Source organism: Moschus berezovskii, chromosome X, assembly GCF_049115385.1.
Source record: "Moschus berezovskii isolate FMDL1 chromosome X, NW_MosBer_1.0, whole genome shotgun sequence".
Classification (NCBI taxonomy): Eukaryota; Metazoa; Chordata; class Mammalia; order Artiodactyla; family Moschidae; genus Moschus; species Moschus berezovskii.
Genome location: NC_142488.1, coordinates 62,579,423 through 62,607,252, shown reverse-complemented (window position 1 = coordinate 62,607,252; position 27,830 = coordinate 62,579,423). Strand labels below are relative to the sequence as shown.

The 27,830-nt window shown below is 37.5% G+C and overlaps 1 protein-coding gene and 1 non-coding gene across 2 annotated transcripts in view; both read left to right on the top strand.

The window, feature by feature from the left end:
- Nucleotides 1-27,830, top strand: part of TEX11 (testis expressed 11) — a 186,300-nt gene that overhangs the window by 39,570 nt on the left and 118,900 nt on the right. The window contains exons 7-11 of the mRNA XM_055437603.2: nt 1,727-1,807; nt 9,492-9,577; nt 17,506-17,560; nt 21,449-21,544; nt 27,389-27,470. Coding sequence (XP_055293578.2) covers nt 1,727-1,807; nt 9,492-9,577; nt 17,506-17,560; nt 21,449-21,544; nt 27,389-27,470 — 400 coding nt within the window. The remainder of the gene's footprint in view (nt 1-1,726; nt 1,808-9,491; nt 9,578-17,505; nt 17,561-21,448; nt 21,545-27,388; nt 27,471-27,830) is intronic.
- On the top strand, nt 6,854-6,956 carry LOC129535282 (U6 spliceosomal RNA). Its single transcript, XR_008681561.1, has one exon. It is a non-coding gene; the product is annotated as a U6 spliceosomal RNA (small nuclear RNA).

Below are 27,830 nucleotides of genomic sequence, written 5' to 3'. Positions count from 1 at the left end.
TCCAACGAATGTTGGCTGTTTGATCTCTGCTTCTTCTGCCTTTTCTATATCCAACATGAACAGCTGGAAGTTCACAGTTCATGTACTGTTGAAGCCTGGCTTAGAGAATTTTGAGCATTACTTTGCTAGCGTGTGAGATGAGTGCAATTGTGCAGTAGTTTGAACGTTCTTTGGCATTGCCTTTCTTTGGGATTGGAATAAAAACTGACCTTTTCCAGTCCCGTGGCCACTTCTGAGTTTCCCAAATACCACCTTTATGGCAGAAAGCAAAAAAGAACTAAAGAGCCTCTTGATTAAGGTGAAAGAGGAGAGTGAGAATACTGCGTTAAAACACAGCATTCAAAAGACTAGGATCATGGCATCCGGTCCCATCACTTCATGCCAGTAGATGGGGAAACAATGGGAACAGTGGCAGACTTATTTTCTTGGGCTCCAGAATCACTGTGGATGGTGACGGCATCCATGAAATTAAAAGACACTTGCTCCTTGGAAGAAAAACTATGACAAACCTAGACAGCATATTAAAAAGCAGAGATATTACTTTCCTGAAAAAGGTCCGTATAGTCAAAAGCTATGGTTTTTCTGGTAGTTATGTATGGATGTGAGAATTGCTCCATAAAGAAGGCTGATTGCTGAAGAATTGATGGTTTTGAACTGTGGTGTTGGGGAAGACTCTTGAGAGTCCCTTGGACAGCAAGGAGATCAAACCAGTCAAACCTAAAGGAAATCGATCCTGAATATTCACTGGAAGGACTGATGCTGAAGTTGAAGTTCCATTACTTTGGCCACCTGATATGAAGAGCTGACTCATTAGAAAAAACCCTGATGCTGGGAAAGGTTGAAGGCTGGAGGAGAAGGGGACGACAGAGGACCAGATGGTTGAATGGCATCACTGACTCACTGGATATGAATTTGAGCAGGTTCCGGGAGATGGTGAAGTACAGGGATGCCTGGTGTGCTGCAGTCCACAGGGTTGCAGATAGTTAGACATGACCGAGCGACTGAACAACACAAACATATGGATGTGAGAGCTGGACCATAAAGAAGGCTTGTGCATCAAAGAATTGGTTCTTTTGAACTATGGAGCTGAAGAAGATACACCATATTAACAAATTGATCATCTCAATAGATGCATAGAAAGCCTTTGAGAAAATTCAATACCCATTTATGATTAAAAACTCTTCAGAAAGTTCAGTTCAGTCGCTCAGTCGTGTCCGACTCTCCGCGACCCCATGAATCACAGCACGCCAGGCCTCCCTGTCCATCACCAACTCCTGGAGTTCATTCAAACTCATGTCCACAGAGTCGGTGATGCCATCCAGCCATCTCATTCTCTGTCATCCCCTTCTCCTCCCGCCCCCAACCCTTCCCAGCATCAGAGTCTTTTCCAGTGAGTCAACTCGTCGTCCTACTTCAGAAAGTAGGCATACCTTAATATGCAGCAAACCCACAGCAAGCATCCTAAATGGTGAAATGCTAAAAGCATTTCCTCTAAAGTCAGGAACAAGATAAGAGTGCCCACTCTCGCCACTATTACTCAACATGATTTTCGTAGTCTTAGCCATAGCAATCAGAGAAGAAAAATAGTAGGAATCCACATTGGAAAAGAAGAATTAAACAAATCAAGACCTTTTAACAGCAATTCACATGTCAGAATTGACTTTTAGACATATAGCTTGTTATTCATTTTAACCAGTTACTGACATTTTGTTTTTTGCTTTTCCAGGCAGTTGCTCAAGGGGATTTTCAAAGAGCATCTAGTTGTATACTGCGCTGTAAAGATATGTTGATGAGACTTCCCCAAATGGTGAGTGAAATCTCTGCCTTCATTCTCCACGAGTTTGAAAATACACTATATCACGGTCTAGGAAGACTCATTACTACTTCATGTGATCCTATAGAGTTTATATTTTGTTTAAGATTTACTTACTTAGCCAAGATTTGAAATATTTTCCTTCTTTTGTTCTTTAATTGAACAGGTGTTCTAAAAAGTAATATAGGTTACTTAACATTTCCTTGCTTTCCCTTTTATTGTCAAAACACTTTGGTAATATTTCCTCCATATGTCATGGTATGTGATGAAAGAAAGAAAAAATGAGTTTATTGCCCTACTGACAAGGTTGATAGCAGCTATTCATATCATTGCCATAGTATTTTTCTGTATTTGGATTTGGAGGTGTGAGCAGTTTGATAGGATAAATAATACCTGTTTCTCAGACTGGAGTTTATCAATATTCCCGAGTAGATAATTTTTATTTTTGGCATTTTTAAAATTTTTATTTTTTTAATTTATTTATTTTAATTGGAGGCTAATTACTTTACATTATTGTATTGATTTTGCCATACATTGACAGAATCTGCCCCGGGTGTACATGTGTTCCCCATCTTGAACCCACCTCCCTCCCCATCCCATCCCTCTGGTACACCAGCTCCGAGTATCCTGTATCATGCATCTAACCTGGACTGGCGATTCGTTTCACATATGATAATATACATGTTTCAATGCCAGTAGATAATTTTTGATTTTTCCACTTTACCTCCCTTTTCCATTCTTTCTCCCCTATTTCAGGCCTATGTTACTTCAGTCTTTACTGTTACAGAGGAGACTGATACCAAAGATAAATTTGGTATCAGGATGATCTCAGGGCTCCCTCACTTGTACCTTCATGTGAAACTGGTCTTACTTTTCTCTCAAATTCTATGTTCTAATGTAGAACTTAATTCAGTAACTATTTATATATTGCTAATATTATGTGGAGGTAGTCTTCTAGTCTTTAAAAGAATTAAAAACAATTTCACAGTTACAAAACTGTAACAAGAATCTTAAAAAGAATTCCTATATTCCCTTTGCCCTGCAACCTAGTTCAAGTTTTTCAATACTGTTCTTTACACAAAATGGATTCTTTCTAGGATTCACTTAGTCTCTAGTCTCTTTCACTGGAAAACTTCCTCACTTTTGCCTTGACTTTCTTGACCTTGACAAATTTGAAGATTCCAGAACAGCCGATTTGTAGAATGTGACTTAATTTTTTCAAAAATTAAAAAGAAATTTTATTGAGGTATATTTGACATATAACACTGTATAAATTTGAGGTATTTTACATGTTGATTTGATCCATTTTTAATTTGCAGTATGGTTACTGGAGTAGTGTTAGCTAACACCTTTATCATGTCACATAAATGTCATTTTTTTGTGTTGAGAAGAGTCAAGATCTAGTTCCTTAGTAACTTAAAAATTTACAGCACAGTATTGTTGACTATAATCACTATGTTGTACATTAAATTTCCAGAAATTATCTACTAGCTGCAAGTTTGAACCCTTAAATGATGTCTCCCCAGTTCCCTCTCTCTAACCAAATTAGGGTTTGTTGAAGGATTCCTTATGATTAGACTAAGTTACGAATTTGGGGCCAGAAAATCACAGAAATGATTCTGTTGAGTGACATACAAGATTGATTTATTCTATTGGTGGTGGTGCTAACTTGGATCTCTTGGTTAAAATGGTGTTTTACAGGTTTCTCCAGTGTAAACTTATGTATTTTTTCCCTTTGTTGTTCCTGAGTGTTTTGTGAGATGATGCCCTGAGACTTTGTAAAATCCAGTTTCTCATCCAACTTTCCCTATCTGTTGAGATTTCCTGCCTAAATTGGTACTGTGATGGTTGACACCTGGCTATTTTTCTAATTCTATCCTTCTTTCTATATTAGGTGACATCTACTATAATTTTTTATTGAGCTAAAATATATGTAACATAAAATTTGCCATTTTAACAACTTTTAAGCATGCAATTCAGTGGCACTAAGTACGTTCACAGTGTTGTATAACCGTCACCACTCTGTACTGATATAAACTCTGTACTCATTACACAAATACTCCTCATTACTTCTTCCTCTGGTAACCTCTAATTTACTTTCTGTCTCTGTGAATTTGCTTGTTCTAGATATTTTATATAAATGGAATCATATAATATTTATCTTTTGTGTCTGACTTATTTCATTTAGCATTAATATTTTCAAGGTGCATATCATGACATGTATCAGAATTGGATTCCTTTCTATGGCTGAATAATATTTCATTGTATGTATATACCTAATTGTTTATCTGTTCATCAATTAATAGATACTTGAGTAGTTTCCACCTTTTGGTTACTATGAGTAATGCTGTAATGAACATTGGTGTACAAGTATCTGAATCCCTGCTTTTAGCTGTTTTAATCTAAGATTTGAATGGTTGGTAATATGGTAATTTTATGTTTAACTTTTCGAGGAACCACCAAACTCTTTTTCATAGTGGCTGTACTATTTTACATTCCCACCAGCAGTTGAATTCGGGTTCCAGTTTCTCCACACCCTTAGCAACACTTGTTATTTTCTGGGCTTTTAAAAAAATTACTATTATAGCCATCTTAGTAGGTGTGAAGTGGTTTCTCATTGTGCCTTTGGCTTGCATTTCCCTACTAACTAATGACACTATGCATCTTTTCATGTGTTTACCAATTATTTTTATAGCTTCCTTGGGACATATGTATTAAAGTCCTTTGATCTTTTAAAATGGAGATTTTTAAGATTACAACTATATTAATATGATTTTAAATGTTGTTATAAATAGTGTTACAAGTTGCTGAACATTAAAATATTTAGCATTTCTATTGGTGCCAGTTTTTACAAAATGCTATTAACTAAACTGTGTCCCCTCTTGCCCCAAACTTATCTGCTGCAGCCTTAACTCTCAATGTGTATGGTGGTAGGGTTTTGGGGAGGTAATTAAGCTTAGGTGAGGAAGGGCCTTCATGATGAAGTTAGTACCCTTATAAGAAGGGCCCCAGAGAACTTGCTTTTCTCACATCCTCTCCCCTATCATCCAAGAAGGCAGCTCTGGGAAGAGAGCCTTCACCATAGAAAAGTGATGGTTAAACTTTAATTTTGGACTTTCTAACCTTCAGAACTGTAAGAAATTATTTCCTGCTGTTTAAATAAAAATAAAGTTGGGCTGTTTTTCCTACAGTGAAGTATCACCTCACTCTGGTCAGAATGACTGTCATTGAAAAGTCTACAAATAATAAATGCTGGAGAAGATGTGGAGAAAAAGGAACCCTCCTACAGTGTTGGTGGGAATGTAAATTGGTGCAGCTACTATGGAGAACAGTATGGAGGTTGCTTAAAAAACTAGAAATAAAACTACCATGTGACCCAACAATCCCACTACTGGGCATATACCCTGAGGAAACCGTAATAGAAAAAGATACATGCACTCAAGTGTTCATTGCAACACTATTTATAAATAGTCAAGATATGGAAGCAACCTAAGTGTCCATCGACAGATGAGTGGATAATGTTGTGGTGTATATATACAATGGAATATTACTCAGCCATAAGAAATAATGAAATAATGCCATTTGCAGCAACACGGATGGACCTAGAAATGAACATGCTAAGTGAAGTAAGCCAGACAAAGACATATATGGTATGATATTGCTTATATGTGAAATCTGAAAAAGATACTAATGAGCTTATTTAAGACAGAAACAGACTTAGAGAGATAGAAAACAAACTTATGGTTACCAAAGGGAAAAGGCCGGGAGGGACAAATTAGGTGGTTGGGATTAACATGCATCTACTACTGTTTACATAAAATAGATAACCAACAAGGACCTAGTGTATAGTACAGAAAACTATATTCCATGCTCTGTAATAACCTATAAGGGAAAAGAATGTGTGTGTGTGTGTGTGTGTATACATATACACACAACCATCTCATCCACTGTCACCCCCTTCTTTTCCTGCCTTCTATCTTTCCCAACATCAGGGTTTTTTCCAATGAGTCAGCTCTTTGCCGCAGGTGACCAAAGTATTGGAGCTTCAGCTTCAGCAAGTCCTTCCAATGAATATTCAGGGTTGATTTCCTTTAGGATTGACTGGTTTGATCTCCTTCCTGTCTAAGGGACTCACAAGAGTCTTCTCCAACACCACAGTTGAAAACCATCAATTCTTTGGCGCTCATCCTTCTTTGGGGCTTCCCTGATAGCTCAGTTGGGAAAGAATCTGCCTGCAATGCAAGAGATCCCGGTTCGATTCCTGGGTCAGGAAGATTTGCTGGAGAAGGGATAGGCTACCCACTCTAGTATTCTTGGGCTTCCCTTGTGGCTCAGCTGGTAAAGAATCCGCCTGCAATGTGGGAGACCTGGGTTTGTTCCATGGGTGGGGAAGATCGCCTGGAGAACGGGAAGGCTACCCACTCTAGTATTCTGGCCTAAGAATGAAAGGGTTGAACATGATTGAATGACTTTCACTTTCACCTTCAGACTTCTTTATGGTTCAACTCTTACATCCGTACATGGCTGCTGGAAAAACCATAGCTTTGACTATGTGGACCTTTGTTGGCAAAGTGATGTCTCTGCTTTTTAATATGCTGTCTAGGTTTGTCATAGCTTTTTTCCCAAGGAGCAAGCATCTTTTAATTTCATGGCTGCAGTCATCGTCTGCAGTGATTTTGGAGCCCAGGAAAATAAAATATGCTGCTGTTTCCATTGTTTCCTCACTTATTTGCCATGAAGTAATGGGACTGGATGCTGTGATCTTTGGAGAAGGGAATGGCAACCCACTCCAGTATTCTTGCCTGGAGAATCTTATGGATGGAGGAGCCTGGTAGGCTACAGTCCATGGGGTCGCTAAGAGTCGGATACAACTGAGCGACTTCACTTTCACTTTTCCCTTTCATGCATTGAAGAAGGAAATGGCAACCCACTCCAGTATTCTTGCCTGGAGAATCCCAGGGACGAGGGAGCCTGGTGGGCTGCTGTCTATGGGTTGCACAGAGTCGGACATGACTGAAGCGACTTAGCAGCAGCAGCAGCTTGCTTCAGCAGCACATATACTAAAATTTGAATGACACAGAGAAGATTAGCATTGTCCTTGCACAAGGACGATACTCAAATTTCTGAAGCATTCTATATTTTTGGATTGGAAGTTTTGGATTATCAGATGCAAAGTATTATACATACTCTTCCCAGGTGGCTCAGTGGTAAAGAATCTGTCTGCCAATGCAGGAGTTACAGAAAATGAGGGTTTGATCCTTAGGTTGGGAAAAATCCCCTGGAGGAGGAAATGGCAACCCATTCCAGTATTCTTGCCTGGAAAATCCCATGGACAGAGGAGCTTGGCAGGCTACGGTCCATGTGGTCACAAATCAGTTTGACATGACTTAGTGACCAAACCACAGCAAAAACAACAAGGTTTGGTCTTATAAATTTGTTCTTATTTGGTATTCTTTTCTCCCCTGCTGCTGCTGCTAAGTCGCTTCAGTCGTGTCCGACTCTGTGCAACCCCATAGACTGCAGTCCACCAGGCTCTGTCATCCCTGGGATTCTCCAGGTAAGAACACTGGAGTGGGTTGCTATTTCCTTCTCCAATGCATGAAAGTGAAAAGTGAAAGTGAAGTCACTGAGTCGTGTCCGACTCTTCACGACCCCATGGACTGCAGCCTACCAGGCTCCTCTGTCCATGTGATTTTCCAGGCAAGAGTACTGGAGTGGGGTGCCATTGCCTTCTCCATCTTTTCTTCCCTAGGAAGTAGCATTTAATGTAAATACACTTGAAGGAATTGTGAGGGCAGAAAAAAAGAAAACACTGAGGAAACTGGATAAAGACTCAGTATATTTAATGTTCATCAAAAGTTTTACTTTCCATTTTTCTCTGTATAAGTTAGTTGCAAGCCTTTCTGCAGCAAGTGGAAATAAGCTGCATTATTCCAGTATAGCTGTATAATTGGTGTGGCCCTGTGTGAACCTATGGGATCTGGGGCATGTAATGAGTTAAGCTTTTTCTGTTGAAATGTTGAGAATGCATTTAAATAAATACTTCTGGATTCTTGCCAGACCCACATTACCAAGACTATTCTTTAGTTTGGATTTAAATATACAGTAGGTTTGATGTACTCAGGCATGCATATTGAACTTCTACTTAATTTTGTACTGTACAAAATTTCAAAGGGAAACTTATTTGAAGCAAGACAGCTCTTTACACATTACTTATGAATAACTTGCCTCAGGATCTGCCTCTGTAGTCTTACTCAGGTAAAACTTATATAGAAGATTCCTTTATATGGGTATGACAGATTCTGGATAGATGGTTTCTATAAATACTGAGGGAATATTTGGGTAAATTATTAGAATTAAATTTTTTTCTTTTATGCCATTTCCCAGTATTTTGATGAATGAAAATTCTATAAGATATGACATTGTTGATACAAAGATTGAAATGCTGGTTAATAATCTGTAAGAGTATTTTCCTATGGCATCATTCACATACTTGTTTCTACTTTTATCTCAGTTGTAATTTAGGTAAAGAAAATTTTTGTTGTTATTAAGAGACACATTAATTCTTTTTTAAAAAATAATTTTATTTATTTGGCTGTTCTGGGTCTTCATTGCTGTGTGGGCTTTTATCTAGTTGCAGTGATTGGGAGCTACTGTCTAGTTGTGGTTAATGGGCTTCTCAGTGTAGGATCTTCTCTTGTTTCAGAGCATGGGCTCTAGGGTGTACAGGCTTCAGTAGTTGTGGCATGTGGACTCAGTAGATGTGGCTCCTGGGGCTGTAGAGTTGTGACACATGGGCTTAGTTGCTCCGAGGCATGTGGGTCTTCCTGGATCAAGAATCAAACCTGTGTCTCCTACATTGGCAGGCAGATTCTTCACCAGTGAGCCACTTGGGAAGCACCAAATTATTTTTAAATAAGTCTTATTACTAGATAGTGCTTTGAACTTTAGAATTATTTTTAATTGTCCTAATTTTAGAAGATATTCATTCATTTTTTTCCCCCTTCAATAGTGATTTTGTTTTCTTTGCATATACTCTTTTCTAATGCTTTTTAACGAATCTGGCAACCTACAGAGGCCTGTTCTTTTGCTGGGCAATGATTGGTTTCCCCATTTTCTGTTACAGAGAACCTTTCAAGTTCAATTAGTAATTATTACTTTTCCATATATAACACCGTGAATATTTTTAGTTCCTCTTTATATAAATTGAGAGGTTTTGTTAAGGATGAATGAAGGTGAAAGTTGCTCAGTCATGTCCGACTCTTTGTGACCCCATGGACTGTACAGTCCATGGAGTTCTCCAGGCCAGAATACTGGAGTGGGTACCCTTTCCCTTCTCCAGGGTATCTTCCCATCTCAGGGATCGAACCCAGGTCTCCCACAAAGCGGATACTTTACCAGCTGATCCACAAGGGAAGCCCAAGAGTCCTGGAGTGGGTAGCCTATCCCTTCTCCAGGGGATCTTCCCGACCCACGAATTGAACCGGGGTCTCCTGCATTGCAGGCAGATTCTTTACCAACTGAGCTATCAGGGAAGCCCAAGGATGAGTGGGTTATTGGTTATTTTGATGTACAGGACACTTATTATGTTTTAAAGACTCTGAAATGCCATACATTTTTTAATGTTAAAAGAATCATGAATCTGACATATCTTGTTTGTTTGTTTTTTATATTGCAGACTTGTTACCTTCATACTCTCTGTTACAACTTTGGAATACAAACCCACAGGCAGAATAAATATGAAGAAAGTTCTTTCTGGCTTAGGTAATATAAAAATATAATGTAAATTCAAGATTATTATCATAGAGTTCAATTAATACTTAACATGGGGTACTTTGGAAGTTTAAATATTTTCTGATTTCAAAAGCCAACATGCTGAATTTATTTACTCTTTTAACATGTATTGTTTATTATTCTTGTATGTTTCCAGTTGATAGAAAAGTATATTCTATTCTTAATACTAACATAAAGAGCATGTTCTGTGTCCATTCCTCCTTTGTATTTCCAACAAGAATATGGAAAACTCTATTTTTTGCTTTGGTGTATATTGCTGTCTGCTAACCCAAGAGTATAAGGGCAGGTGGGTAAGTAGGAAGATCAGCTAAAATTATTAGCCTTAAATGAATTTTGGTGTTTTAATATTAGTCAAGTAAATATATATTAAGCACTTGCTACTGCTACTGCTAAGTCACTTCAGTCGTGTCCGACTCTGTGTGACCCCATAGATGGAAGCCCACCAGGCTCCCCTGTCCCTGGGATTCTCCAGGCAAGAACACTGGAGTGGGTTGCCATTTCCTTCTCCAATGTGTGAAAGTAAAAAGTGAAAGTGAAGTCGCTCAGTCGTGTCCGACCCCTAGCGACCCCATGGACTGCAGCCCACCAGGCTCCTCCATCCATGGGATTTTCCAGGCAAGAGTACTGGAGTGGCTTGCCATTGCCTTCTCCATATTAAGCACTTACTGTATGCTTATTACTATACTAAGATTTGTACTGGGCTTCCCTGGTGGCTCAGAGGTTAAAGCGTCTGCCTCCAATGCGGGAGACCCGGGTTCGATCCCTGGGTCAGGAAGATCCCCTGGAGAAGGAAACGGTAACCCACTCCAGTATTCTTGCCTGGAGAATCCCATGGACGGAAAAGCCTGGTAGGCTACAGTCCACGGGGTCGCATAGAGTCGGACACGACTGAGCGACGGAACGGAAGATTTGTACTATTGTGTTGACTCTGGAAATATCAAAGGAATAGTGAAAAAATGTAGCTCATATGCAAGAATCCTGTGTTTCACTGAATACCTATGCCCAGTACAGGTTCTGACACATGGCAGATACTCAGTAATTGCTGGTTAAATGAATTTCTGTGAAAAATATGTTTCTCTGTAGATGTTACATAAAGTGCTTTGAATATCAGGGGATTATGGAGTAAAATATATTAAATCAATTCAGTAAATGTTTCCCTTCTCTGAGTGTGGGGTTAATTATAGTTATTTGGAGATAGCCTCTTGATTAGTTTAACTACTGTGAAAACTACATTTGCCATTAATGAAATAAATAGAAATATCATTAAGATTATAGTCCTCACAGGCATGTATATTTCTAATAAAATATTTATATAAATAACTTGTTTGTATGAAAGACTTTTTTGGGCCCAAAGATTGATTAAACTCTATAAAGAACTATGTCTGACAGAACAGGCTTATGCAGTTGTAAGAGATATACTTGTCTCAATTTAGCCTGCTTCACACAAGTGGGATATACCTGCAATTTTTATTATAAATCACATTTTATAAATTGAATTATTAAAAGTATACCAGAGGAACTAACTAGTTTAATGTAGGTTTACCACAGGTTCCCTTTATTTATTTATTTTTTTGGTTAAATTATTTATTTTAACTTGAGGCTAATTACTTTATAATATTGCAGTGGTTTTTGCCATACATTCACATGAATCAGCCATGGGTGTACATGTGTCCCTTATCCTGAACCCCCCTCCCACCTCCCTCCCCATCCCATCCCTCAGTGTTGTCCCAGTGCACCGGCCCTGAGCACCCTGTCTCATGCATCGAGCCTGGACTGGCAATCTATTTTACATATGGTAATATACATGTTTCAATGCTATTCTCTTACCTTCTCCCACAGAGTCCAAAAGTCTGTTCTCTACATCTGTGTCTCTTTTGCTGTCTCGTATATAAGGTCATTGTTACCATCTTTCCAAATTCCATATATATGCATTAATATACTGTATTGGTGTTTCTCTTTCTGCCTTACTTAACTCTGTATAATAGGCTCCAGTTTCATCCACCTCATTAGAACTGATTCAAATGCATTCTTTTTAGCAGCTGAGTAATATTCCATTGTGTATATGTACCACAGCTTTCTTATCCATTCATCTGCCGATAGACTTCTAGGTTGCTTCCATATCCTGGCTCTTGTAAATAGTGCTGTGATGAACATTGAGATACATGTGTCTCTTTCAATTCTGGTTTCCTTGATGTGTATGCCCAGCAGTGGGATTGCTGGGTCGTATGGCAGTTCTGTTTCCAGTTTTCTAAGGAATCTCCACACCACAGGTTTCCTTTAAATGAGCAACCTTTTTATAAAGTGAATGAAGAGTAAGTTCTACTCCAAGATTTGGCAGTATTTGAGGGAGGAGCACTCAGAAAGATGGCATCAACCTATCAAAGATTAGTATGCTAAGGAAACAGGAATGGGAAGGACAAAATAAGAGAAAAGGATGTTATGGTGCCATGGATGGCTTCTGGAACCTTAAGACTATGGAGGTGAGCCTGTAGTTTATGCCAAGAATAAATATGAACATGAATATTCTCTAGGAAGTGGTTTATAAGAGTAGACTTAGGCTTAAGTGGCATAACAGGTAGGTTATTATCATATATGCCATGGATTGTTGACCTCTTATCTGTTGTCATCTTTTTAAGAAAACCTTACAGAAGGAAAATATAATGGTGATAGAGCATGACTGATATTTCTATCATAAGCTAACTGTATCAGATTTTTACTATATGTTTCAATTCAGTTCAGTCACTCAGTTGTGTCTGACTCTTTGTGACCCCATGGACTGCAGCATGCCAGGCTTCCCTGTCCTTCACCAACTCCCAGAGCTTACTCAAACTCATATGCATCTAGTTGGTGATGCCATCCAACCATCTCATCCTCTGTCATCCCCTTCTCCTCCCCGCTTCAATCTTTCCCAGCATCAGGTCAGTTCTTTGCATCAGGTGGCCAAAGTATTGGAGTTTCAACTTCAGCATCAGTCCTTCCAATGAATATTCAGGACTTATTTCCTTTAGGGTGGCCTGGTTAGATCTCCTTGCAGTCCAGGGGACTCTCAAGAGTCTTCTCCAACACCACAGTTCAAAAGCATCAATTCTTCAGTGTATGTTTAGTGACTATATTATTAGGCCAAGAGAATTCCATAGTCCATGGGGTCACAAAGAGTCATACATGACTGAGTGACTTATACACACACACACACACACACAATTACTAGGAACATTATTTGACCCACAGTCATATTTTCATTAAAAACTATATAATAACAAATTTATAGAGCACCACTATCTTTTGATTTTTTGTATTCTTGTTACTAGAATGAGACTGAGGAAAACAGGAAGGGCTTGAATTCTAGGCCTAGTTATTATATATTATTTTAATCTTCCAGTTTTTTCCGTACATCTTTTGGGGATATAAAAATAACTTAGTGAGGTATTATCAAAGGCCTTGAAAAAGATTGTATTTTAATGAGTTTAAAAAGAAGCAAAAATAGTTATCAACATTGTGATACCTATTTTTAGATACCAACTTTTTGATTATGATGATTATGATGATGCATATATTGTAGAGTGTTTAGCAACATGCTTTGGAAATAAAAACTGCTCAATAAATGGCAGTAGCTGTTGCTATTACTAGGTGATGTGTTTGCAATTTATTGTATATGGGTGCTAATATGGCCACTTCACTAGTTTATTCCAAAATTTATCACAATGAAATAAAATGCAGAGTACATCTTGAATCCCCAGGTAAAAATATTATAGAGACAAACACTCGCATCTTTTATCATATACTGCCAGTCTTTTGGTTAGTTTTTCTTTGGACTTCAATTATCCGTATGTTGGGACCAGTTGGTTGGGAGCAGTCGGTGATACAAGCAGGAATAAATAGCTGCTAATTAAGCACCCTTCTCTGTGAATTTTCTACTAGAAGGAGGGCATGGAAAGTGAGTGTACTTTCTATAGGCTTAACTCTTTCATGAATAGTGAATATCTGAAGGTAGAAGTTATGTACAGTTTGAAAGTACCTTTTCAGTCTAAAAGGAAAACCCCTCATCTTTACACAAATGATAAGAGATCAAAATTGCTATAGTGTATTAGAATTCTGTTGAAGTAGAAGCCTAAGACATAAAGGGTGGTAGTGGGTATTGTTTATAAAGCCCTTTTCTTTCCCTCAGTTCTTGTAAACAGATCTCAGTTTAGGACCTTCTCAGTTTTTATCTCCTCCAAGCCTTTCTTTTGCTAAAAAACTTCATAAATAGCTGCTGCTTTCCTTGATTTCTTCCACACTTTTGGGATTATATCCCCTGATTAGAGATGCCACAGATTAAAAAAGGCTGCAGTAGTTATGAATGAAATTGGGAATCCTTAAACTAGAAGCAGAAGATATTAAGAAGAGGTGGCAAGAATACACAGAACTGTACAAAAAAGATCTTCACGACCCAGATAATCGTAATGGTGTGATCACTCACCTAGGGCCAGACATCCTGGAATGTGAAGTCAAGTGGGCCTTAGAAAGCATCACTATGAACAAAGCTAGTGGAGGTGATGGAATTCCAGTTGAGCTATTTCAGATCCTGAAAGATGATGCTGTGAAAGTGCTGCAGTCAATATGCCAGCAAATTTGGAAACCGCAGTGGCCACAGAACTAGAAAAGGTCAGTTTTCATTCCAATCCCAAAGAAAGGGAATGCCAAAGAATGCTCAAACTACCACACAATTGCACTCATCTCACATGCTAGTAAAGTCATGCTCAAAATTCTCCAAGCCAGGCTTCAGCAATACGTGAACCGTGAACTTCCAGATGTTCAAGCTGGTTTTAGAAAAGGCAGAGGAACCAGAGATCAAATTGCCAACATCTGCTGGATCGTGGAAAAAGCAAGAGAGTTCCAGAAAAACATCTATTTTTGCTTTACTGACTATGCCAAAGCCTTTGACTGTGTGGATCACAAGAAACTGTGGAAAATTCTGAAAGATATAGGAATACCAGACCTGCCTCTTGAGAAACCTGTATGCAGGTCAGGAAGCAACAGTTAGAACTGGACATGGAGCAACATTCTGGTCCCAAATAGGAAAAGGAGTACGTCAAGGCTATATATTGTCACCCTGCTTATTTAACTTATATGCAGAGTACATCATGAGGAACGCTGGGCTGGAAGAAGCACAAGCTGGAATCAAGATTGCTGGGAGAAATATCAATAACCTCAGATATGCAGATGACACTACCCTTATGGCAGAAAGTGAAGAGGAACTCAAAAGCCTCTTGATGAAAGTGAAAGAGGAGAGTGAAAAAGTTGGCTTAAAGCTCAACATTCAGAAAACGAAGATCATGGCATCTGGTCCCATCACTTCATGGGAATTAGATGGGGAAACAGTGGAAACAGTGTCAGACTTTATTTTGGGGGGCTCCAAAATCACTGCAGATGGTGATTGCAGTCATGAAATTAAGAGACGCTTACTCCTTGGAAGGAAAGTTATGACCAACCGAGATAGCATATTAAAAAGCAGAGATATTACTTTGCCAACAAAGGTGAGTCTAGTCAAGGCTACGGTTTTTCCAGTGGTCATGTATGGATGTGAGAGTTGGACTGTGAAGAAAGCTGAGTCCCGAAGAATTGATGCTTTTGAACTGTGGTGCTGGAGAAGACTCTTGCGAATTGCTTGGACTGCAAGGAGATCCAACCAGTCCATCCTAAAGGAGACCAGACCTGGGTGTTCATTGGAAAGACTGATGCTGAGGCTGAAACTCCAATACTTTGGCCACCTCATGTGAAGAGTTGACTCATTGGAAAAGACTCTGATGCTGGGAGGCAATTCCCACTTTTTTTTTGTTTTAAATTGGAGTATAATTGACTTTCAACTTTATATTAGTTTCAGGTGTACAACATAATAACTTGATATTTTTGTACCTTACAAAATGATCACAAGTTTAGTTGCCTGTATTGGCATCTGGTCCCATCACTTTATGGGAAATAGATGGAAAAACAGTGGAAACAGTGTCAGACTTTATTTTTTGGGCTCCAAAATCACTGCAAATGCTGATTGCAGCCATGAAATTAAAAGACGCTTACTCCTTGGAAGGAAAGTTATGACCAACCTTGATAGCATATTGAAAAGCAGAGACATTACTTAGCCAACAAAGGTCCGTCTAGTCAAGGCTATGGTTTTTCCCGTGGTCATGTATGGATGTGAGAGTTGGACTGTGAAGAAAGCTGATCGCCGAAGAATCGATGTTTTTGAACTGTGGTGTTGGAGAAGACTCTTGAGAGTCCCTTATACTTCAAGGAGATCCAACCAGTCCATTCTGGAGGAGATCAATCCTGGGTGTTCATTGGAAGGACTGATGCTAAAGCTGAAACTGCAATACTTTGGCTACCTCATGCGACGAGTTGACTCACTGGAAAAGACTGATGCTGGGAAAGGTTGGGGTTGGGAGGAGAAGGGGATGACGGAGAATGAGATGGCTGGATGGCATCACCAACTCTGTGGACATGAATTTGAGTGAACTCCGGGAGTTGGTGATGGACAGGGAGGCCTGGCGTGCTGTGATTCATGGGGTCGCGGAGAGTCAGACACGACTGAGCGACTGAACTGAACTGACTGAGCTGATTCCCTATACTGTACATTATGTCTGCATGACTTATTTATTTTAAAACTGAAAGCTTGTGCCTCTTGATTTCTGTCACCTATTTTACTCATCTCCCCACCCCACTGCCTAATCCCTTTCTTGACAGCACTCATCTGGAGTACTTCCATAACATGGAGGTGGTGTGGATAGGAGCAGGTCATAGCTCAAATGCCAGAGACTCTCACCGTTTTTACTGAAATTCTGTTGGTTTTGTTTGATAAATATTTTTCGATTGCTGTATGCCCTTAGGAACTTTCCAGAGACCTTAAGTGGTTGTTTTAATGATTTTTCCAGGCAGATGATTGTTTCACTGGGGAGAGAGGGTCCAAGAACTCCTTAACACCACGGTTGCAGAAGTTCTGTTTTCATTGATTATTTAAAAAGTAGAAGGTTTAATGTACCAACAGAGACCTCTATGAAACAGGGCTTTCATTGAGGCTATTATAATATAGGCCAGCTTTTTACCCTTGTTAGCAAGCTGAAAACTCAGTTTGGTAGCTTTGGGTCTTTGAGAGTTTCTTAAAAGAAATTCTTCAGAGAAATGGCTTCAATTTAGTACAGTTCACCAAAATTTTATTGACTTCCTTCCTTGGAATACCAATTTTATGGTGAGTGATCTTTGTTTTGCTTTTAGGTGTTTTGAAAACCTGAGGCTCATATTCATACATTATTTGTGGTTATCAGAATGTCCCATAGATAATATAGTATGGTAATTAAAGCAGATAACTGAAAGTCAAATTTCTTTTCTCCCCAACCCCTTGCTCTCATTTTCAGTATTAATCTAAGAAATATTAGAAATCACTTAACTGCTAAACTGGTTCATTCAGCTGCAAAATGGAACTAATATTGTGCGTCACAAGGGTGTTGTGAAGCATAATAAATATTCCTGAAACATTTGTTTTTATGAAAACGCTTGTATTTGTTTCATTATAAAAATATATTTGTTACACTTTAAAATGTGCTCCTAAAGTAAGGGCTTGTACACACATGTAAAACAGTTTTATATAGTATATATAGCCAAATGGAGAAGTGCAATACTGTAATTATGGTGTTGATTTATTGAATATACATCCTGAGGAAATTGTGGTTTTCTAAAGTTAGAAAATATTGCTTTATACAATTAATTTTTATGTATTAATTGGCTAATAATCTGTTGTAGTGCAAAATAGAAAAGTTATAATTGAGTATAATTATCACATGTCTTCTTAGTAATATGTAATCTTGAAAAAAGTATAATTTGAAATAAATGTATTTATATGTCCTTTTTTCCTTTTTAAATTACAGCCAAAGCTATGATATTGGGAGGATGGACAGGAGTTCTGTTGAGCCAGAAATGCTGGTAAGGATCATGTTAAATATTGCAGAAGTAGGTTGAAGAAATACAGTTTATGTTATTTTAATAAATTTATAATCATCTATCCCTCTATTTTTGAGTGTTCACTGGGCACATCACGTAATATCTCAGTGTGTTAGTTTTTATAAAGTTGATAAACTTGTAGAATCTACCATCCAGGTAGATTGTTATACTCATGAGTTAATACATGTAAAATACTTAGCACAATGTTTGGCTATATACGTTTTAGCTTTTATTTACATGCTCAAAAATTTTACGTTTCCTGTAACCACTCAGATAGTACATACCTGGTATGGAAGTTTAATTTTACTATTCAATCAAATAAAATGTGATTATGTAATAAATCTGATTTAAAGCTAATTTAAGTCATACCATAACAGAATGGAATTTTTTTGAATATCCATCTCTGCTTCTTAGCATTATTACAATATATCAATCAAAATGTAACTGAATACTTATATACATCTATCATTATGGTAGACAGGGAATAAAAGAGAAGCATAAAACATTGCCTCTACCCTTAAGCTTATGTTTAAAAGATGAAACTAATATAAGTGAATACAATGGAATATTATTCAGCCATGAAAATGATAGAATTTCTGAGACATGCTACAACATAGATGAACCTTGAGGACATTATACTAAGTGAAGTGAGCCATTCACAAAAAGACATACTGTATAATTCCATTTCAATGAGGTATCTTGGTTTGTCAAATTCATAGAGACAGAAAATAGAATGGTAGTTGCAGAGGTTTGGAGAGAGGAGAACATGGTGAACTATTGTTTAATGAGTATAGAGTTTCAATTTTGTGAGATTAAAAGAATTCTGGAGATGTATGATGGTGATGGTTGCACAACAGTGTGAATATACTTAATATTACTGAACCATGCACTTAAAAATGGTTAAAATGATCAATTTTTTGTTATGTGTATTTTGCCACAATTAAAAATAATAAGATTATATTATGATTGTGTCATATATTAAAATTTTATATAGCAATGAGAATAGATTACAATAATTGTAGCTATGTGAATATCCTCACATATAATGTTGAACAGAGCAAAATACAAGGTAGTATATACTGTATATTTACATAAATACGAATCGCAAAAGCAGGTAGACCTAATACATGGTGTTAAAAGTCAGATAATTGGTTACCCTTGTTTTGAATAGTGTCTGAAAGATGAGACTAATGTTCTGTTTCTTGATTTCTGTGTTGTTAATATATGTTTGTTCACTTTGAGAAAATTCTGAGCTGTACGATTGAGATTTTTGAACTTTTTCTGTATGGATTTTTTACTTCATTTAAAATGTCAAAAGAAGATTTAAAAAAAAGTACAAGTGAAACAATTTGAGAAAAATAAGTGACAGACTGTGTGGTATTGAGCTGAAGTATGCAGAAGGGTATACAGAATAGGGGAATATTAGTGTTGACTAGAATATCTGAAGAAGTCTTCTGATGACTTCCCTGGTGGCTCAGTGGTAAAGAATCTACCTGCCAGTGCAGGAGAAATGGGTTCTATCCCTAATCCAGGAAGATCCCACATACCGTGGAGCAACTAAGCCTGTGCACCACAACTATTGAGCCTGTGCTCTAGATCCAGGGAACCACAACTGCTGAGCCCTCGAGCCACAACTACTGAAACACTTGCACCCTAAAGCTTGTGCTCCACCGCAAGAGAAGCCACCACAATGAGAAGCCTGCACACCACAACTGGAAAGTAGCTGCTGCTTGCCGCAATCAAAGAAAAGCCCGTGCAGCACTGAAGACCCAGCATAATCAAAAAACAAAAGAATAAAAAAAAGGAAACCTTCTGGTAGGAGATAGACCTGAAAAGCAGATGGAGTTCATATAGTTAAAAGGGAGGAAAAAGGGAATTCGAGGCAAAGGATATAGTTGAGAAGACATATGAAGGAGGAAATGAAGATGGAAGATAGGATTTAAGTGTGATTGAAACCTAATATTCATATTGTGAGGTATGGAGAAGTAAGATTATGAAATAGTTTTTCTCTCATGCTAGCAATACTTTATTGGAGTATAACACATATACATATGTATGTATATATATATATAATATATATATACATATATATGTATATGATAAAGTTATGACCAACCTAGACAGCATATTGAAAAGCAGAGATGTTACTTTGTCAACAAAGGTCCATCTAGTCAAGGCTATGGTTTTTCCAGTGGTCATGTAGGGATGTGAGAATTGGACTATAAAGAAAACTGAGCGCTGAAGAGTTGATGCTTTTGAACTGTGATGTTGGAGAAGACTCTTGAGAGTCCTCTGGACTGCAAGGAGATCCAACCAGTCCATCCTAAAGGAGATCAGTCTTGAGTGTTCATTGGAAGCACTGATGTTGAAGCTGAAACTCCAATACTTTGACCACCTGATGTGAATACCTGACTCATTTGAGAAGACCCTGATGCTGGGAAAGATTGAGGGCAGGAGGAGAAGGGGACGACAGAGGATGAGATGGTTGGATGGCATCACCAACTCAATGGACATGGGTTTGGGTGAACTCCGGGAATTGTTGATAGACAGGGAGGCCTGGCATGCTGCGGTTCATGAGGTTGCAAAGAGTTGGACATGACTGAGCAACTGAACTGAACTGTACAAATGTTAAGAGTATATACAGCATTATGAATTTTAGTTTATCTGTATAATCTTGTAACTACCACACAGATCAAGATATAGACATTTCCATCACCCTCAAAAGTTACCTTGGCCCCTTTCCAGTTAACAACTATTCCTACCCTCCTGATAAAACCAGTATTCTGATTTTTATTGCTCTAGATTATTTTTGGCTTTTCTTGAACTTTGTATAAATGAATCACACAGTATGTACTGTTTTATTTCTGGCTTCTTTTGCTTAACATAATAGTTTTGAGATTCATCCATTTTGTGTTATCTTTCTGATTATTTGACCCTTTTACTATTACAGAATAACTGTAGTCTTTTTCAGAGATGCCATAATTACTCCATCAAAGTCCTCTGCAGGAGTTTATAAGTTGAGAGTTGTTCCACGATAATAATACTGATATTAAGTACATTATATCCATCTTAGTTTTTGAATTAAAAAGCTCAAAGATGTGACACCCTAAATGTCCTTTCTCAAAGATTCACAGAGCCATAATGTGCTTAACATTTTATTTTTTTTTAAGTTAGAAGACCACGTTTGCCTGGTCCTACTTTCCTCACTGTACTTAAAGGTAGAATATTCATGGAAATAGACCTCCTTCTTTCAAAATGTGAATCTGTAGTTAAATAAATCTGTGCTGACTAGAATTACTCTCCTTATCAATGTAGACCTGGCTGGAGAAACTGACTTAATTAAGAAATACTTTATTAATTTTAAAATTGGTTGAGTTGGGAGAAATCTTCTCTATAGGAAAGAGTATCTGTTCCTACTGAAATAGTGGTCCAGTTGGTTAATCTCAACTAGGCTATAAAGACTTTGAGAAAAGAATTATGTCTTTCTATTTATTGCTTTTGATGGACGCCTAATATAATGCTACCAAAACAGTAGGTGATAAGATGATTACATTAAATATTGCTGGGCTTTAATTTCCTTACTTTTAAAGTGGAAATGATAAAGTACTTTAGCACTAGAAAACTGTTAAGAAAATAATTATGTTAACAGAATTATATTAAATTTAAATAAACTATTACTATAAAATTCTCAGACGGTGTTTGGTATGGGTAACATAATGATGAGACATATCCTAAGACTATGTCGTTGCTTAAGGAAATGATATTTCATAATTATGACTGAGGTTTGAGAAATGCCTGTCACTGTGTAAGTCATAATCAGCACTTTAGCCCTCAACTATGTGTGTATGTGTTTTCTATTTTCAATTATAGGCTAAAGTTCTGCGGTTACTAGCCACTGCTTATTTGGATTGGGACAGCAATGAATATCATGATAAGGCTCTCGACGTTATAAACCTAGCAAACAAGGTATAAGAGGTTTTTACTTTGAATATTATCTTAATGCAATTTTGAAAGCATTGACTCACATTTTGAAATCCAGTTTAGACATTTGCTGTAGTATTCCTTTTTTTTTTTTTTAATAACATATTGGGACAGTTTCATCTGCAGTGCAGAAAGGAAGAATAAAATATACTTCTATGACAACAGATATTTTTGAAAAAATTTTCTTTTGTACAAAACAGAAAGTGTTGTCTATTCTGAGTAAATTTTAGGATAAAAAATAAATGATAAAATAGGCAGATAATGGGATTTAGTTTAAAAAACATCACTGTTTCACATTAGCTCATACTCATACATACAAACACATACACACACACACACATACATACACATGTACATACTTTATATTCCTGAACAAGGAACTCTGATAGACTGATGACTGTTTGAAAAGAGATTCAGTTAGTATCAATGTGTATTATTCTGTAAGGCAATTAAATGTACTAATACATTTTTAAAGGATTTTTTTTTCAACAAGATGGGATGCATGAAATCAATAGTTTAATCAGGATATTATATTGGGAGACCATTTATTTGAACTATATTTTCTTGAAATTTAAGGCACATGGATGGGGCTATTTAATGCTGAAAAGCTTCTTTTATATTAAATTTTTAAATTTAAAAATATTAATATACATGAACATTTTCAAAAGTTGCATCCTGTTTTGTTTTGCATTTGCTGAGATGCAAGTCTAAATAAAAAACATAATCCAAGACAATTGAGGTGGTTGCGTACTGGCTACATGGATTCTTCTCAGCATGTGTTTTTGTTCGCTAGATGTAGAAGTTGCAGTTTTTATAACAATAATTGTTCATCTGCCTTAGTCCTGACATATCACATTTAATAGCCTAATTATTGATCATGGACATCAGTAAATGGGTGTGTTAGGATTTCAGTGGCAGTATGCATGTAAAAGACTTTCATTTGTAAACAATTTCAAACCTAGACAAAGACTGAAAGAATAATAGTGTGAAGAATACTTGCATATATACTTTACCCAGCATCACCTGTTATTAACATTTTGTGCATTCTAAATCTTCATATTGTTCAGTTCAGTTTAGTCACTCAGTCGAGTCTGACTCTTTGCGACCCCATGGACCGCAGCACACAAGGCTTCCCTGTCTATCACCAACTCCCGGAGTTTACTCAAACTCATGTCCATTGAGTCAGTGATGCCATCCAACCATCTCATCTTCTGTTGTCCCCTTCTCCTCCTGCCTTCAATCTTTCCCAGCATCAGGGTCTTTTCAAATGAGTCAGTTCTTCACGTCACATGGCCAAAGTATTGGAGTTTCAGCTTAAGCATCAGTCCTTCCAATGAATATTCAGGACTGATTTCCTTTAGGATGGACTGGTTGGATCTCCTTGCAGTCCAAGGGACTCTCAAGAGTCTTCTTCAACATCACAGTTCAAAAGCATCAATTCTTTGGCACTTAGCTTTCTTTATGGTCCACCTCTCACATCCATACATGACTAATGGAAAAACCATTGCTTTGACTAGAGGGACTTTTGTTGGCAAAGTAATGTCTCTGATTTTAATATGCTGTCTAGGTCGGTCATAGCTTTTCTTCCAAGGAGCACGTGTCTTTTAATTTCATGGCTTCAATCACCATCTGCAGTGATTTTGGAGCCCAAGAAAATGAAGTCTGTCACTGTTTCCATTATTTCCCCATCTATTGCCATGAAGTGATGGGACAGGATGCCACAGTCTTCATTTCTTGAATGTTGAGTTTTAAGCCAACTTTTTCACTCTGTTCTTTCACTTTCATCAAGAGGCTCTTTAGTTTCTCTTCACTTTCTGCCATAATGGTGGTGTCATATGCATATCTGAGATTACTGATAGGTCTCCCACAATCTTGATTCCAGCTTTTGCTTCATCCAGTCTGGCCTTTCTCATGATGTAATCTGCATATAAGTTAAATAAACAGGGTGATAGTATACAGTCTTGATTTACTCCTTTCCCAATTTGGAACTAGTCTGTTGTTCCATGTCAGGTTCTAACTGTTTCTTCTTGAGCTGCATGCAGATTTTTCATGAGGTAAATAAGGTGGTCTGGTATTCCCATCTCCTTAAGAATTTTCCACAGTTTGTCATGATCCACACAGTCAAAGGCTTTGGTGTAGTCAACAAAGCAGAAGTAGATATTTTTCTGGAATTCTCTTGCTTTTTCGACGATCCAACGTATGTTGGCAATTTGATCTCTGGTTCCTCTGCCTTTTCTAAAACCCACTTGAACATCTGGAAGTTCTTGGTTCATGTACTATTGAAGCCTGGCTTGGAGAATTTTGAGCATTACTTTGCTAGCATGTGAAATGAGTGCAATTGTGCAATATTTTGAGCATTCTTTGGCATTGCCTTTCTTTGAGTTTAGAATGAAAACAGACCTTTTCCAGTCCTGTGGCCACTGCTGAGTTTTCCAAATTTGCTGGCATATTGGGTGCCGCAGTTTACAGCATCATCTTTTAGGATTTAAAGTAACTTAACTGAAATTCCATCACCTCCACTAGCTTTGTTCGTAGTGATGCTTCCTAAGGCCTACCTGACCTCGTACTCCAGGATGTCTGGCTCTAGGTGAGTGATCACACCATCGTGGTTATCTGGATCATTAAGATCTTTTTTGTATAGTTCTTTTGTGTGTTCTTGCCACCTCTTCTTATTATCTTCTGCTTCTGTTAGGTCCATACTGTTTCTGTGCTTTATTGAGCGCATCTTTGCATGAAATGTTCCCTTGGTATCTCTAATTTTCTTTCTTTTTTTTTTTTGTGGTGAAAGAATGTACAGCATTTATTGTAAAGTGGTAGACAGGGAGTCTAGGACAGCTAATGCTCATAATATCTGAACTCCCTGAGGGGTTTAAGGAATGCATATTTATTTTTTTATTGGAGGCTAATTATTTTACAATATTATATTGGTTGGTTTTGCCATACATTGACATGAATCTGCCCTGGGTGTACATGAGTTCCCCTTCCTGAACCCCCCTCTCACCTCCCTCCTTCCCTTATCCTCCCTCTGGGTCATCCCTGTACACCAGCCCCAAGCATCCTGTAACATGCATCGACCCTGAACTGGCGATTCGTTTCACATATGATAATATACATGTTTTAATGCCATTCTCCCAAATCATCCTGCCCTCACCCTCTCCCACAGAATCCCAAAGACTGTTCTATACATCTGTGTCTCTTTTGCTGTCTCGTATACAAGGTTATCATTTCCATCTTTCTAAATTCCATCTAATTTTCTTAAAGAGATCTCTAGTCTTTCCCATTCTGTTGTTTTCCTCTATTTCTTTGCATTTATCTCTGAGGAAGGCTTTCTTATGTCTCCTTGCTATTTTTTGGAACTCTACATTCAGATGGGTATATCTTTTTCTCTTTCACTTTTTGCTTCTCTTTTTTTCTCAGCTATTTGTAAGGCCTCCTAAGACAACCATTTTGCCTTTTTGCATTTCCTTTTCTGCCGGGATGGTCTTGATCACTGCCTTCTGTACAATGTCATGAACCTCTGTCCATAGTTCTTCAGGCACTCTATCAAATCTAATTCCTTGAATTTATTTGTCACTTCCACTGTATAATCATAAGGGATTTGATTTACATCGTACCTGAATGGTCATACCTGAATATATAGCTCTCTATATTATTAAGAAAATATAATTCATGCATTCATATTATTGAGGTTAATATATTGATATATCTGTAATAATAATATATATTATATGCACTCAGTATTGAACTTTATAGCATGTTTTTCTCTCTAATATATGATGAGTCTAGGATCATTTATGTGACCTGTCTCTTAAGTCTCCTGTAATCTGAAACATTTCTGTAGCCTTTATTTTGACTTTTGTGTCATTGAATTTTAGAAGAGTACAGTAGCTCCCCACCTTGTTTTAAATGAAAATTCTTCACTTGAGATTTATCTGACTTTTTTAATGATTAGACTCAGGTTATGCATTTGTGGGACTTCCCCAGTAGCTCAGCTGGTAAAGAATCCACTTGCAATGCAGGAGACCCCAGTTCGATTCCTGGGTTGCGAAGTTCCCCTGGAGAACGGATAGGCTACCCACTCCAGTATTCCTGGGATTCCCTGGTGGCCCACATGTTATAGAATCGGCTTGCAATGTGGGCGACCTGGATTCAGACCCTAGGTTGGGAAGATCCCCTGGAGGAGGGCATGGCAACCCACTCCAGCATTCTTGCCTAGAGAATCCCCATGGACCTGAGGAGCCTGGCAGGCTACAGTCCATGGGGTCGCAAAGAGTCAGACACGACTGAGCAACTAAGCACAGCACAGCATAGCTCTTACCCAAAGAAAGGTCTTGCAGCAGGTTTTTTTCTTTTTCTTTTTTTTTACCTAAGGAACTATATTTGAAGTCTGGAAAATGTGTAAGATTCCTGAAAGAGAGCGTGTAGGAAAAGGAGTATTTAGTTTTATAGAAGCTGAATGTTATGAAAGCCTCACCGTAAGGTGCCAGGAGGATAAGAGGAACACCTTAAAGTGGGTAAAATACCCACTAGATGGGCAAAAACTTAGAAGTCCAATAATTCCAAGTGTTAACAAGGATATGGAACACTGGAAATTCTCATCCACGACTGATGTCAGTGTAAAGTGGTATACCTCTTTGGAATTGGAAGTATGAGTCATCCTGCTTTGTTCTGTTTCCAGGTTGTTTTGACATTCCTTGCACTTTCTTATGAATTTGGGAATCAGCCTATTAATTTCTACAAAGATGCCAGCTGGGAATTTGATTGCATTGAATCTATAGATCAATTGGGAGACTACTGCTATCTAAACACTTTTAAGTTTTCCAATCCAGGAATATGAGATGTGTTTTTATTTATTTAGGTCTTCTTTAATTTCTTTCAGTAGTGTTTTATAAGTTTCAGTGTAGAAGTCTTGCCCTTATTTTTAAAATTAATTCCTATATATTTTATTCTTTTTTGTTGCTATTATAAATGGAGTTATTTTCTTACCTTCACTTTTGGATTGTTCATTGCTAGTATATAAAACATGTTTTGAGCTTAAGACATATTTGAATATGCCCATTACGAAAGATGATAATGTAAGAAATTATAATACATTCTTAGTTTATTCTTGTATTGATATCATCATTATTTGCAAATGGTTATACCACCTGTGGTTGCTTTCCCTAACTTTCCATTCCTCAGGCATCTCACATATGAATTTACAGAGCATGGAGTTAATGAATACAGTATCCACATAGCGGTTGATTAATGTTGTAGAAAGAAAAATTCTGTTCTGTGAGCCTAGACTGCCCTTTTAATCGTAGACAGCTGTTTAAAAATGTACACTGTCAGGCAGAAGTAGAACCAGGTCCAACTAGCAAGAACTTGAAAAAACCATTCTGATTATATTCTTATTAATAGTAAATGTGATAGGCATATCCTATAGGAAAGACAGTATGTTTATTTCATTCAACCATTACTTGCAAAGGACTTTAGTTGTTATTAAGATTTCAAAAGAAAGCAGATCTAATTGATGTTTAGGGTTTTGCTTACCAAGATAAGAATATGGTCTTATATTCTCACAGTTTAAATATTGACCTTGCCATTAAATGCTTGCCACTCAATAGACGTGTTTACATGTTCTTTTCCATGTACTGTTCCATTTAGATTGAATAAAATATCAGAAAATAGCCTCATGGATAGACTGGATATTATGATTTGATCTTTTATGATTTTGATTTCCTTTGATCATGAGTCATGTTGGTGTGGTTTAGTGAAATAGACAATTACTTGAAAATTGTCTTTTACATTCTACAGTTAATATCATTGTGATTTCTTTGCTTAAAATAGGAGGAGTTACATCCAGCTGGGCTTTTCTTAAAGGTGAAAATCCTCTTGATGGGTGAAATATCTAATGAAGAACTTTTTCAAGGTAAGTAACATCTCTGTGTGTGAAAAGTACAGAAATATTAATACCAATTTGTTGACTGTAAGATATTTTGTATTATACTAGCATAGGTATAATTTGATGGTGACTGAGAAGGAAATTGAGTACATAAGATTGTCAGGAAGCGAAGGAGAAGGAAAAGCACACACTAGCAAATTTATCAAGAAGTAAAGAAAAAAAGAGCTAATAAAAGCTATCAGTTTTCCTTTAGTCTAGCAGAAAATTGCAGGTGCCCAACCTGCCCATCATGAAAAAAGATACCTATTGATAGAAAAAGCCTTTGCAGTGCTGTGCCTTTTATAATTACTTGTCTGTGAAGTGAATGTGAAAGTCGCTCAGTTGTGT